This window comes from Schistocerca serialis, chromosome 10 (genome assembly GCF_023864345.2).
Source record: "Schistocerca serialis cubense isolate TAMUIC-IGC-003099 chromosome 10, iqSchSeri2.2, whole genome shotgun sequence".
Classification (NCBI taxonomy): Eukaryota; Metazoa; Arthropoda; class Insecta; order Orthoptera; family Acrididae; genus Schistocerca; species Schistocerca serialis.
In genome coordinates, this window is record NC_064647.1 from 223,223,240 (window position 1) to 223,239,012 (window position 15,773).

At 44.0% G+C, this 15,773-nt stretch overlaps 1 protein-coding gene across 14 annotated transcripts in view; it reads left to right on the top strand.

Annotated features, from left to right (window-relative positions):
• The window catches only part of LOC126424792 (uncharacterized), a 322,429-nt gene that overhangs the window by 19,704 nt on the left and 286,952 nt on the right, over positions 1 to 15,773 (top strand). For all 14 annotated transcript variants that reach the window (XM_050087575.1, XM_050087576.1, XM_050087573.1 and 11 more), the window contains exon 3: positions 14,797 to 14,969. In XM_050087575.1, the coding sequence (XP_049943532.1) occupies positions 14,797 to 14,969 (173 nt within the window). The remainder of the gene's footprint in view (positions 1 to 14,796; positions 14,970 to 15,773) is intronic.

The window sequence follows — 15,773 nt, forward strand, 5'->3', positions numbered from 1 at the left end:
TCCCACTGTGATGGCTTTCGATCAGGCTCTGACTGATGGGCTGCCAAGAACCGGCGCAGGAATTGGTCCAGAGCTCCGGTGCAGCGAAATTGCACCGGGACGCGGAAGAATTCATGCCGATCCAGTTCCGCACACGTGACGTGGTCGAGGAAATAGGTCCCTGGCACGGAGGACCTCTGACGACGCTTCTCTTGCCACCTGTCGTCCTTGTTCGACGCTGGCCGGGGAGGCTACGCCTTGCACGTATGCAACCCCGTAATGCTTCAGCGTCTAAGGGGTTGTCGATCTCTGTAGGCGAACGTGGGGTACATGGCAGCATATTCGTCGTTAACATGTAGAAGGTAGAGCGCCTTCCGTAGCATGTGTAAGTAGCGTGAAGCGCACTTTGAATGTATCCCGACGGCTGAAAGAGCCACGCGCACTTTGAATAAGAAAATGCTATCAGACACTGAGATCAACGTAAAAGATTGGGTCGCCACCAACTCTAGCCACACAACAAATAAGAGGTTGCGCTGAGTTGGAAAATTACTTAATTTATTCATAAGAAAACTCACAAAAGAACACTCATTGTAAAGTCACTGATAAAGAATGGAATGTAATTATTAATATGACCGAGGCATTGTTCCCGTGAATCAAATATTGAATAAAGTAAAGAGTGCGTGAACACTGTGCATAAGTGCAGCTTGCAGCAACATTCCTGAAAACAAGATCTATTCCAGAGCATTTGTTTTGAATAAAAAAAGGACACCAATTATTGGACGTGTGCACATAGAAACGCTATGGATGGGCTAACAAGGAAAACAACACCGTAAATGGCGTAGTTAACTGAGACGTAGCATCGGTACACTGGATAAGATTGGAGGTAAAATTATTTATTCCTTAACAATGATGTAATGCATATATAGACTGCTGTTGTCTGGTAACTAAGTACAATTGCTTGTGAAACACTATACGCTTCACAACAGACTTGTGTACCCACGTGGTCCGTGGATGGCTCTAAGCACTATGGAACTTAACATCTGAGGTCATCAGTTCCCTAGACTTAGAACTACGTAAACCTAACTAACCTAATGACATCACACACATCCATGCCCGAGGCAGGATTCGAACCTGCGACCGTAGCAGCAGCGCGCATCCGGACTGAATCGCCTAGAACCACTCGACCACAGCGGCCGGCTGTGGTTCGTGGAGACACAGTTTCTACGTACCATGGCCAAATTTTAGTAAAATCAAACCATGAAGTCGCGAACAATTAATATCATACAGACGACACATTTGAATAGACAAAGCATAATGGCAGAGGGCCAACAAACTCTAATAGTAACCCATGTAGATGGTTTCCACTGCGCATAAAGTAATGAGACAAAGAAAATTTACAAAGAAGCAAAAATTGCCAAGTTTCGGAAAAGATTAGAATGCGTACACACGCAGTGGGAGGCACACAAACATTCACACTGAACCGAGGGCGCTTCAACGTATGCAACACCTTTGTGCTACGTTCTTCTTACGGATCAAAGTCAAGTCCGCATTAGGAATCAAACTGAAAGTCTGCAAAAGCCTTGGATTTCTTGCTGCGGCCCAGCAAATCAATCTTCATAAGATGAAACGCGAGACCAATATCTAAAAGCTCTCCTCTCGCTATGAGACAAAGCGCCACGCGGTTAAGTCAACTCACCCTTCTTCGAAGAGACTTCAGCTGCAGACCCTCGGCAAGCTGGAACCAGACTGACCGTCTCACACACTCCAACGTCTCCCACGCGACCCCGTGGCCAGGAAAACCCAGAGATGAGGCATCCGCCACCAACCTTACACCGGTAACTTTCACACAAGGGGGGGGGGGGGGGGGGCAAACCTCTTTGCCCACCTGAACACTACAGGTGTTGGCCATTCTGTACCACTACCACTGATTCTCTGCAGCAGACTAAACTACCGTATAGCAAAATGAAACACACGCACATTCATTCACTCGTGCGCATGCCAGAGATTTATGTAACATTGGATAGCAAATAAAATGATAATGAAAGGGGACCACAGGACCGTTTCACATGCATTCCTCCTCACTCCGAATTCCCGGTTCGTTTGATGTAGAGGTGTCATTCTAATAGAGTTCGAGAGCCTCTGCAATGCTGTTTGAGTTTGGAGCGGGAATACCAAGTGCGCTGAGGCGTAACTGGGAATTTTGAATAACGAAGGCAGCGTACTGGGATAGTCTGCGTAGTTTTCCAAATCCATAGTGTCATAGTGGCGCAGTGGTTGCAGGAGATCTGGGGTCCGAATCCTGGCCTCGGAATAAATTTTCATTCTCGCTTCAGTCTGCAAATATACGCTACTGGCCTTTAAAATTGCTACACCACGAAGATGACGTGCTACAGACGCTAAATTTAACCGACAGGAAGAAGATGCTGTGATACGCAAAAGATTAGCTTTTCAGAGCATTCACACAAGGTTGGCGCCCGTGGCAATGCTCTTTGAGTTTAGAATGAATACCAAGTGGACTGAGGCGAGAATGGGAATTTTGGCTGAGGAGGAAGGTGCGATAAGGTAAGTCTGAGCATCAGTATACAGGGTGGTCCATCGATCATGTACGGGCCAAATATCTCACGAAATAAGCGTCAAACGAAAAAGCTACGAAGAACGAAACTTGTCTAGCTGAAAGGAGGAAACCAGATGGCGTTATGGTTGGCCCGCTAGATGGCGCTGCCATAAGTCAAACGGAACACTTTTTTTTTAACTAATTCGTGTAGTACGTAAAGAAACATGAATGTTTTAGTTGGACCACTTTTGTCGCATTGTGATAGATGGCGTTGTAATAAACACAAATATATCGCTTACAATTTTAGACGAACAGCTGCTAACAGGCAGGTTTTTAAAGTAAAATACAGAACGTAGGTACGTTTGAACATTTTATTTCGGTTATTCCAATGTGATTCATCTACCTTTGTGAACATCATTTCTGAGAATGCTTGCTGTTACAGCGTGAGTACCTGTAAATACCACATTAATGCAATAAATGCTCAAAATGATGTCCGTCAACCTCAGTGCATTTGGCTATACGTGTAACGACATTCCTCTCAACAGCAAGTAGTTAGCCTTCCGTAATGTTCGCACATGTATTGACAATGTGCTGACACATGTTGTCAGGCGTTGTCGGTGGATCACGATAGCAAATATCCTTCATTTTTCCCACGGAAAGAAATCCGGGGACGTCAGATCCGTTGAACGTGCAGGTCATGGTATGGTGCTTCGACGACCAATCCACCCGTCATGAAATATGCTATTCAGTACCGGTTCAACCGCACGCGAGCTATGTGCCAGACATCCATCATGTTGGAAGTACATCGCCATTCTGTCAAGCAGTGAAACATCTTGTAGTAACATGGGTAGAACATTACGTAGGAAATCAGCATACATTGCACCATTTGGATTGCCATTGATAAAATGGGGGCCAATTATCCTTCCTCCCATATTTCCGCAACATACATTAACCCGCCAAGGTCGGTGATGTTCCACTTATCGCAGCCATCGTGAATTTTCCGTTGCCCAATAGTACATATTATGCCGGTTTACGTTACCGCTGTTGCTGAATGACGCTTCGTCGCTAAATAGAACGCGTGCAAAAAATCTGTCATCGTCCCGTAATTTTTCTTGTGCCCAGTGGCAGAACTGTACACGACGCTAAAAGTCGTCGCCGTGCAATTTCTCGTGCATAGAAATATGGTACGCGTACAATCGATGTTGATGTAGCGTTCTCAACACCGACGTTTTTGTGATTCCCGCTTCTCTCGCAATTTGTCTGCTACTGATGTGCGAATTAGCCGCGAGAGCAGCAAAAACATCTATTTGGGTATCAATTTGTTGCGGGTTGTGGTTCACGTTTCACATGTGGCTGAACACTTCCTGTTTCCTTAAATAACCTAACTATCCAGCGAACGTTCCGGACACTTGGATGATGTCGTCCAGGATACCGAGCAGCATATATAGCACACGCCCGTTGGGCATTTTGATCACAATAGGCATACATCAACACGATATCGACCTTTTCCGCAATTGGAAAACGGTCCATTTTAACACAGGTACTGTATCACGAAGCAAATACCGTCCGCACTGGTGGAATGTTACGTGATACCACGTACTTACACGTTTGTGACTATTACAGCGCCATCTATCACAAAGCGAAAAAAGTGGTCCAACTAAAACATTCATATTTCTTTACGTACTACAGGAATATGTAATAAAAATGGGGGTTCCTATTTTAAAAGAACGCAGTTGATATCCGTTTGACCTATGGCAGCGCCATCTATCGGGCCAGCCATAGCGCCATCCAGTTTCCCCCTTCAAGCTAGACGAGTTTCGTTCTTTGTAGTTTTTTCGTTTAATGCTTATTTCGTGAGATATTGTGCCCGGTCACTATCAACGGACCACCCTGTATAAGCATTAAGAACAAAAATGTTTCAGTGTACATACCTTTGTTACACCGTAACAGAGTCTGTTTCGACCACACCACATTCAACAGTCGAGTGGTAGGGAGTGACGAAGAGAGAAGAACGCTGGTTGTCGTGATGGCGTGGGTGACACTACCCACGGTTCGGTCACTATGCTCTTCGTATCGTGTGAACTGCAGAAAGGCTGTGATTAATACTGAGCAAACTACGAACTGGTCGGTCTTATTTTACGCGTGACAGAACTAAGATAGATTCTCGTGTGTGCAATGGACGATAATCGGTGCGTCACTGGTGAAAGAATGCCTGTGCGTGATATGAGGTTCGAACATTTTGAGGACTATGCTTAGATGGGAATAACTACTGAAAAGTGTCGTATCACTCATTGACCTTAAAGTATTGGCGATGAAGATGCTAGAAGTATAATAGGACCTCTAGATAAGGCTCTCGTAACAATAGCAGAGGCAAGGTTAGACTAGTGACAGCTCGCATAGACGCGAATGAAACACGAGAACATCCCAGTACGTGGCAGTGGAACAAGTACCCTCTGCCATGTACTTATGAGTGGTTTGCAGAGTATGGAAGAACAAGTAGATTTAGATGTTATTAAAAGTTTGATAAGTGGCCTCAAAGATATGCACCCTTATTCTCGCGCAACGAAATTATTACTTCAGTTTCTCTAGTATTTGTACCCATCAGCTTTATGTTCTGTTACTCCCTTCAAGTAATAGTACAAGATGCGTCTGAAAAGGTCGGTGCATGGTCTCCGAGAATTAAGGAAACGTTAGTTACGAACAGAATAGCTTCAGAGTAGTCATCATTAGGTGCAACACACCTCTGACATAGTTTGTGAAGCTGTTGAAAATTGTCAGTAAACGCTTCTTATGGAATCTCCCGAAGTAGCGTGGTCACGCCTTGTTGTATACCCGAAATGCCTGTGAAGCGTAGGCCATTCAGCATTAAGTGAAAGCGAGGAAACAAAAAGAAGTTATATGTAAGTCAGCAGGCTTAATGTAAGTCTGCAGGCTTTCGTGGACGTTGTCACTGAAGTTAAAATGTTCTGGGTTATTACGCCGCGTCATACTTCTTCTAAAAGGATCAATGTTTCGACCCTTCTGCCGGGATCTTCCTTGGGATCTTCCTGTGTCCACTACTGTTAAGAAGAAGTCATACGGCACCAAATCTGGATAGTAAGAAGGTGTTCAAGAACTGCTTGCGTTGAGCGAGAAAGTTGAGCCTGCGGATATCCAACAATACGTGACCACGGTGCTTCGATCGATTCCACAAGAAGTGTTTTTCTGACAGTTTTCAAGAGCTCTACAGCCGTTTCCAGAAGTGTATTGTAGCCAGTACTGCTTCCTATGAAGACCCGTAAACGTATTTTATTTGTAACTCTTGTTTCCTTTGTTTTTTGAGACCACTCACCGAACTTTACAGACGCACCTAGTATTATGAGAAATCTGAATAGTTGACGTTGTGCAAGAGATTGAATTTGTCTACCTCGAGCAGTAATTTAAATGGTGCAAATGGCTCTGAGCACTATGGGACTTAACATCTGTGGCCATCAGTCCCCTAGAACTTAGAACTACCTAAACCTAGCTAACCTAAGGACAACACACACATCCATGCTCGAGGCAGGATTCGAACCTGCGACCGTAGCAGTCGTGCGGTTCCGGACTGGGCGCCTAGAACCACCAGACCATGTCTCGTTAATATTAACAACTTCTTCATCCTATAATATATGTGAACTGCCTGCTTCCCTGAGACTGTCCTCAATATATTCCAACTTGTTTTGATGTTGCTCTGAGATTTATATGTCGTACTCCCATAGTTGATACTCTAAACTTCCCTAACGATATTTCTTATGATATTAAAAAAATGTTATGCCCTGTTACTAATGGATCTTAAACGTACTGCAATCTTTGATAATATTTCTGATTGTATTGCACGTTATTGTGATGCGTTGTGTCCTGCCTGTTTGTCGCTAGTTTTTGTTAATCTTGCTTCTTGTATTAATTTGGAGTATGCATTTTATATGCTTACGTTTTCTGAATGGATTGTAAAACATTTTATAATTTTACATTCATCTGTTAATTTACATTTTATTTTATTGGCGTTTTTATGTAATCTCAATCCACTTTTATTAGCCTATTGTCACATAATTATTTAATGGCAACTTGTTAGGTTTTACCAAGACTGTCATCTTTGACCTAGAATTTCTTTGATTTATTTTGCTGTACTTGTGTCAATGTGCCATCATATTTTTATCATGTTACAATTTTTGATTTTATATTATCTTGGCAATTATGGTTTCCTGTGGAAACTTCTGTTAAAGCATGTATGGAATATGGTGCATCTGCGACAATTTTCGTGAGTATTTTGATCAATTTTAGGTTTTTTCTCTTTTTCGTCTTTCGTTTGGCATTTTCACAGTGTACACTTTTGTACGTTGTACAGTTGCCTTGCCTTTGATGATGGCTCAAAACCGAAACCGGTAGAAAAATAAATTAACATTATTACAGACAGCAGGGCGTTATGCATTTTTCAAAATAAGTTTTAGTATCTTAGTGGACATTAGTTTCTTTAAAAATACAAAACAAACAAAATACTTCTTTATGATAGATTATTATTTATTCAGGTTTTTGTTAGCGTTGCGTGCTATTTCTTGGTAGTGAGTAATTTCCAACTTAAACGTTCATTCTCAAACCACTACATTTCAGGTGTTCTTTACAGCATAATTCCACTAATATACTAACTTAACATCATCGCAATAAGGATGCATATGAAAAAGGCGTACAATCATAATACAGAACTTGTACATTAAGCAGAGTGTTCAAATCTATGTGAATTCCTAAGGGACCAAACTGCTGACGTCGTCGGTCACTAGACTAACACACTACTTAAACTAACTTATGCTAAGAACAACACACACACCCATGCCCGAGGGAGGACTCGAATCTCCAGCAGGAGCGGTCGCGCAGTCCGTGACATGGCGCCTCAAACCGCGCGGCCACTCCGCGCGGTCAGCAGAGTGTAATCTAGCCTGCCGAATGTACTTCCGTGCTATGGTCATACCACATTTTTATATGAATCTGTATTATGTAGATGTCATGCAAGTACAGTGACGGAAAAAACGCAAAAGCCAGAAGAGCGGTGCGTTGTACACGAAAGATGGCAGACGTGTTTGTACATCTGAAAAACCACGTCTATCCAAATTCCGCGCCATTCGCATAAGAGTGGTCCCACTAGCGCCATTTTGAGGATGCACATCAGTTTACTTTAGATACACACTGTCGTCAGCGTGTAATATTATTGGGATTTCCGTCGTGTGAAAGCTGTGAGTACCCTTGGAAGGGCATTCACCTATCTGTATATTAAATGATCAACTTATGAGACGATACCTATTCTTTGAAAGACGTTTTATATAATTTACGTAACTGTAAAGATGCGCATCTAGCGCGGACGCTAATACATCGTTTGCGCAGTCAAAGAAACATTTTAACAGAAGCTGAACTGAACGTCCATCTTTGATCTAAATTAAAGATGACAGTAAAAACCTTTGTAAATCTTCAGATTTTATCGTACTTCTGCTTGTAATGTGAAAGCGTAGAGAAGGTCGTCTTTAAGCCATAAAAGTGAGCGGTCTTGCCAGCGTGCAGACAACATTATTAATTAATAAAATTCAAGTAATTTATGTTCGATACTGTAAACCGGCAAGTTATTGTTATGAAGGTGTTGATTGGTGCAAGAATTGTCTCGAAGGAAGGAGAAAAGTAATGACTGTAATTTGTGACAAAAAACGTGAACCAAGAAGCTAACGCAGGACAGGCTGAAATCTGATCGCACCATACAGTTGGAAAATTACTTATGTAAGTTACACTGTTTATAAATAAGCCCTAATTGCAAGTGAGGATTATTTGAATATATTTAGTGTTTACCAGGTTTCTTATTCTATTCTTTTCCTTTATTTTTTTCTACCCCCACATCATGTTATTTTTATAAATGTCAAACAGCCTTTACTACAGCAGAGAATACTGCGGCATCCTGGTCGTAGACAGAAGGCCGCTCCTTGTCTCCTATACAACTCATAGCTGCCCCATTTATTAATGATTTCATTTGCAAATGCAAATTTTTTTATTATTCATTGTTAAAGGTCCCTTAGGTAATTATAAAATTCATACTGATTGTTGGTTTGGCAGGAGAGCCAACACCGTGTTACTAGAGGAGGCCGAAATGCACGCCGATTTAACTCACGCAGGCGGGCGTGAGGAGGGAACAACTATACTGACGTGAGGTCTGGAACATGACAAGGAATGAGAATTCAGAAAGCGGACGTAATTAGTTCCATACTCAACTTTAATCCATTAATGATGACGTCGCTCTTGACGGTACATGAGTCACAATATTATCTATTCAGAAGACATAGTAACTGAATATGGCGTCTTGCTAGGTCGTAGCAAATGACGTAGCTGAAGGCTATGCTAAACTGTCGTCTCTGTAAATGAGAGCGGACGTAAACAGTGAACCATCGCTAGCAAAGTCGGCTGTACAACTGGGGCGAGTGCTAGGGAGTCTCTCTACACTGGACCTGCCGTGTGGCGGCGCTCGGTCTGCAATCACTGATAGTGGCGACAGGCGTGTCCGACGTATACTAACGGACCGCGGCCGATTTAAAGGCTACCACCTAGCAAGTGTGGTGTCTGGCGGTGACACCACGCTGATTACGTAAGTAAATCCGGCTTGTCCTTTTCCGAATAATAGAGGCGTTTGCGTAATCGAAAACTGGCCTCCTTCTGACAACGATCACCAGTCGACCAGATGAAGGACGTCTTCGACAGCTTTCGTGTCTCCTGTGGCAAAGCTGTGCCAAACTGGGAACACGACATTCTAGTATGAAACACAATATATACATAATTATCAGACTAAAACTGAAAAAATTGAAATATACTTAACTTATTTTTTTTCTTTTGTCATACTAGAAGCGTTAGTTACCTCTGAGACATGTCGTGGTGAGTTGACGTTAGTGAATCCTGCCTTTGGGGTGACAAAGGTACCGTTATCAACACCTCACTGAGTTTGAACGAGGTATATATATATATATGGATATATTTCTTAAACCACATCAAATACTGACGAATCGATTCCACAGAGGAGAGGGGCTAGTGTAATTGGTTAATACAAACCATAAAAAAATGCACGGAAGTATATTTTTTAACACAAACCTACGTTTTTTTTTAAATGTAACCCCGTTAGTTTTCTTAGCACATCTGAACATATAAACAAATACGTAATCAGTGCCGTTTGTTGCATTGTAAAATGTTAATTACATCCGGAGATATTGTAATCTAAAGTTGACGATTGAGTACCACACCTCCGCTGTTCGCTCGTGTGAATCAGAGAGCACCGGATTACGTAGGGATCCAAAGGGAACGGTGATGGACCTTAGGTACAGAAGAGACTGGAACAGCACATTACGTCCACATGCTAACACCTTTTTATTGGTCTTTTTCACTGACGCACATGTACATTGCAATGAGGGGTGAGGTACACGTATACACGTGGTTTCCGTTTTCAATTACGGAGTGGAATAGAGTGTGTCCCCACTCGTCAGGCCAATAGATGTTCAATGTGGTGGCCATCATTTGCTGCACACAATTGCAATCTCTGACGTAATGAATGACGTACACGCCGCAGCACGTCTGGTGTAATGTCGCCGCAGGCTGCCACAATACATTGTTTCATATCCTCTGGGGTTGTAGGCACATCACGGTACACATTCTCCTTTAACGTACCCCACAGAAAGAAGTCCAGAGGTGTAAGATCGGGAGAACGGGCTGGCCAATTTATGCGTCCTCCACGTCCTATGAAACGCCCGTCGAACATATTGTCAAGGGTCAGCCTAGTGTTAATTTCGGAATGTGCAGGTGCACCATCATGCTGGTACCACATATGTCGACGCGTTTCCAGTGGGACATTTTCTAGCAACGTTGGCAGATCATTCTGTAGAATCGCGATGTATGTTGCAGCTGTTTGGGCCCCTGCAATGAAGTGAGGACCAATGAGGTGGTCGCCAATGATTCCGCACCATACATTTACAGTCCACGGTCGCTGTCACTCTACCTGTCTGAGCCAGCGAGAATTGTCCCCGGACCAGTAATGCATGTTCCGTAGATTCACTGCCCCGTGGTTTGTGAAATTCGCTTCATCGTTAAACAGGTAGAACTGCAACGCATTCTCTGTTAATGCCCATTGACAGAATTGCACTCGATGATTAAAGTCATCACCATGTAATTGCTGATGTAGCGACACATGAAACGGGTGAAAGCGGTGACGATGCAGTATGCGCATGACACTACTTTGACTCAGTCCACCGGCTCTCGCAATGTCCCGTGTACTCATGTGTGGGTTCATGGCAACAGCAGCTAACACGCCAACTGCACCCGCTTCTCCTGTGACGGGCCTGTTACGGACCCGGGCTTTGTGCACTGTGCCTTCTTCTGATTGGTTAACATGGCTTCTTGGGCACTTCCCCTCATCTAGTACCTACGTGCTGCGATCCTAAAACAGAAAAAAACTTTGATAGTTGTAAACAATTCGACACAAGTTTCATATTTGTTTCTTACTTCTAGCCTGTATTTATGTAATCAGGGAAAGACTTTTCGGACACCCTGTATTTCAACAGAGACCAGTCAGTTTTCGGGAATGTGTCAGCAGTCCCGCATACCACCCTTAATTTAGGCTGGAGGATGATGGTTCAGATGGCTCTGAGCACTATGGGACTTAATTGCTCTGGTCATAAGTCCCCTAGAACTTAGGACTACTTAAATCTAACTAACCTAAGGACATCACACACATCCATGCCCGAGGCAGGATTCGAACCTGCGACCGTAGCGGTCGCGCGGTTCCAGACTGTAGCGCCTAGAACCTCTCGGCCACTCTGGCCAGCTACGCTGGAGGAGCTCACTCTCAGTCATCTCTTATGACCTGCGCACCTGTAAAAGGAAAATACCACCGTAACGACCGGGAGAGCAGTGTGCTGGCCCCACGTCCCTCCGCATCTTTCACTGAGGATGACATGGCGGTCGGATGGTCCCGGTAGGCCACTCGTGGCCTGAAGACGGAGTGCTTTTTTTATTACGTACTCGTCTTGGGAACGAGCACATTTCTCTGCACGGGAGACCAGTTTGGTGTTACCGTCGCGCCTTAATCACCACAAAGTGAAGTCCGCAGAAGTGTTCTTCAACTTTTTGAAACAGATGAATATACGAGGCGTGTTTTTTAAGTAAGTACCGTTTTGAAATTTGAAAAAAAAAGACGTTCTAAGATATCTCAATAATTTTATTTTTGCGTCAAAGCCTGTACCTTAATCTACGCACTGACGCCATTACAGTCTGATTCTTCCTTGTTTACGTTGTGCACTGTTTAAGATGTCTCCGATAATCGTGAGTCCCGCCGACTGTGAAGTACTGGCTGTTATAAGATTTCTTAGTGCTAAAGGCCTAAAAGCGATCTATATTCATCGAGAGATCTGCGCAGTTTACGGAGAAAACATTATGAGTGATGGAATGGTAAGAAAGTGGGTGATAGCATTTAAAGATGGCGGCACAAATGTGCATGATGAAGAGCGGAGTGGGCGTCCTTCAGTCGTTAATGAAAGTTTAGTGCAGGAAGTGAAGGTGAGAGAAAACAGGCGCTTTAGGCCTACGATTTCGTCATTGCGGGATGACTTTCCTAAAGTTTCTCGTAGTGTTTCGTATAGCACTGTGGCCGAGCACTCGAATTGCCGAAAATTGTACGCACGTTGCGTACCGAAAGTGTTGACGGATGTGCACAAAACCAAACGTTTAGACAAAGCATTGACTTTCCTTGAGCGGTACCACAACGACGGTGATGATTTCTTAAGCCAAGTTGTTACGGGCGATGGAACGTGGGTGGCCTACGTCACACCAGAATCAAAGCAACAGTCCATGGAAGTTGAGCAAGGGCATCGTTTTGCTGCAAGACAATGCCCGTCCGCACCTGGCGAATCAGACCAAAGATCACATCTTTTCGATGGGAAACTCTAGATCATCCTCCGTACAGCCCCGATCTTGCGCCCAGTGACTACCATCTGTTCCTGCACTTGAAGAAACACCTGGGCGGTCAGCGTCTTCAAGACGATGACGAAGTCAAAACAGTGGTGATGCAGTGGTTAACAAGTCAGGCGGCAGACTTCTATGAGGAGGGTATTCAAAAACTGGTACAACGTTATGAGAAGTCCCTCAATATTGACGGAAATTATGTAGAAAGGTGGATTAAAGTACAGGTTTTCATGTAGAAATAAAATTATTGAGATATCTTAGCACGTCTTTTTTTAATTTCAAAACGGTATTTACATAAAAAACGCGCCTCGTAGGATGGCGCAAAGTCCGGACTGTGTGGAGGATGATGGACGAGAGCGAACTCGAGGCGCTGGATCGCTTCAGCGTTCAGGTGTGGTCTGTCAGGAGAGGGTGCCCTGTGTCTGGACGATCTCTTAGAATTCGAAACACGATTACAGCACTCTGTTTCTCACGCACTGATAAAGTTACGTCACACACCGCCATCTTACACCCTACAGTTGTGAGCCCTCTAGCGTCAGAGGGCTGCAAATATGTGGACGTGAAGCGCAAAGATGAAGAATGTTTTATTTTCAAAGCGTCGAGAGTTTCACACTAACAATCCGGAGGCATCACTGTTAAGCAAGCTGCAACGTCGTGTTTACGTGAAAACCAGTGACAAGTGAAATAATAAGTACAGAGGGTTTGCAAGATATTACTGATCAACAGTTTAACCCAAAGGGCACAGTATTTACACAAAAATTTTGTACAAGTGTATCTTATTCACAAGTCAGAAAATATATTACACAATACCTCTCTAATTGAATTGGGTGCAAACAAGAACTTCTTATAACTTCTCTACTAACTGTAAGCGCTTCAATAATAAAAGGTAAAATCAATTTCATTTAAGAAGGGCACTTGAATAATAAAGGTAAAATAAGTTTCTTTTGAACAGGATACACAAGTCAAAAAAATACATTACACAAAACCTTTCTGATTGAATTACTTGCTAAGAAGAACTTCTTATAACTTCTATACTAACTGTAACAACTTATAAAATAAAAGGTGAAATCAGTTTCATTTGACAGAGGGCACTTTAATAATAAAGGTGAAATAAGTTTCTTTTAAATAGGTCACCTGGGCAATCGCAATAGGACAATTCACGTAATTTCCAATTTCCGCTTCCCATCAAGTATTTCTCTTTAGCATGTACATAAGTTCAACTCCCGCTGCACATACGGTATAATTCAGAACACTAATCTCCTTCCTTTATGCTTTTGAAGGTAAATATATAAGGAGTATAGCAAACGGAACAAACGCCTTGGCGTCCCAATGCAGAGGAAACTTAACTGAATGCAAGATCCCCACTCACTGCAACCCGGAGAACTCAGTGGCCGCCGTATCGGTTGCCATTTTCCCCGCGGCCAAAAGAACCTCCCGTTCCCTCTGGTGTTGGTCGGCCAAGGCGTCGTACTCCGGACATCGATCTAGACACGGACTAGGTGGCCGCTGCAGTGCTGCAACAGAATAGCGCAAACACACAGCCGCAATGAAAAGAAACAATGTTAACAGCCCCCAGAATATATTAAGATAAAATTCTGCAAAGAGAGATCACATCAAGACAAAGGCAAATTAAAAATGGTTTAGAGCATTATCTGTAGACTTCAAATTTCAAAATACGTAAAACTGCCCCAGCACAAACAGGCTAGTTTTAAAAGGGCAACGATGAGACAAAGCATAATATTATTACACCAGTACGTCGCAGTTCCAATACAATATTGACACTCATAAGAAAGAAGCTAGTGAGAACACGGGTAAGTCCGATTGTAAAACTAGAAAGCTTGAATGTCTGCTTCTTCAATAGACAGCTCCGTGGTACATAATTCAACTCCAATAGCCAAAATGAATAACACATTGCTCAGCGTCCTGTGTAGAAGGCCATGGGCCAGTCACGCCTCAAGAACTTGCAATAACAGGTGCACTTCCGCACTCCGAGCCACATACACCGGTCAAATGCAGCTAACTCCACGCAAACACAAGTTTCACTCTCTGAGCATCGGCCGTTTCGAAGCCAAAACCCAGTCTGCCCGCCAGCTCACCAGCACCACCACCGGCCAACGAGGCAAAGATGAGCAACGCCAGAGGGAAACAATCGATCCGGGTGAATCGAATGGAGACAGCAACTGGCGCCAGCTCCTCCCCACGTATCACATCCCCTCTTACAATCAAATTTCAGGATTTCATTTGTTACACCAGCTGACTGCGTTTTGTTTTTAAAGGTCTAACATCACGGAGTGGAACGTGGAAACGCTGACCTCGGACGATCAGAGGCGTCCTGTCCTCTTCAAATTACTGCGCACCCTTCGGCACATCACAAAAGCCATACGCCTACGCAGAATATGTGCGGGCCGCCAAAAATGGAATTTTCTCCAGCGGCACATGAACAAAACAGGTGAGATACATGCGATTGCAGACTTTCTCGGCGTATTCCACTGATGAATTATTCTCGGGTTATCAGCCGAGTGGTGGCGTCGTCTTGTCGCAACGTTTCAATGAGTTTCGTACCCATCATCTTCTGGCGAAGATGGGAGGGAGTTGACACACTTCGCCAGAAGATGATGGGTACGAAACTCATTGAAACGTTGCCACAAGACGACGCCACCACTCGGCTGAAAAGACGACGAGAATTCATCAGCAAAACAGGTGAGTCTTTATTTGTAAGTAAGTTCTTTGGGAATGCAGGTTTTCTCGGTGAATTTCAGTGGCGAAACTTCGCTGGAAGATGTCTAGTTAGAAATTCGCAATGTGCGAAAATTTCATCTAATATGGTATCTATGGCCCGCCCGGTTGGCCGTGCGGTATAACGCACGATTTCTGGGCGGGAAGGAGCGCCTGGTCCCGGCACGAATCCGCCCGGAGGATTTGTGTCGAAGTCCGGTGAACCGGCCAGTCTGTGGATAGTTTTTAGGCGGTTTTCCATCTGCCTCGGAGAATGCGGGCTGGTTCCCGTCATTCCGCGATTGCTGCGCAAACAAGTTCTCCGCGTACGCTTACACCACCATTACTCTACCACGGAAACATAGGGGTTACACTCGTCTGGTGTGAGACGTTCCCTGGGGGATCCACCGGGGGCCGAATCGTAGAATAATTCTGGGTTCGGTGATGGGCGGCGGAGGGGGGAAGTGGACTGCTGTAGTCGTCGTGGGGTTGTGGACCACTGCGGCTGCGGCGGGGACGGAGCCTCTCCGCCGTTTCT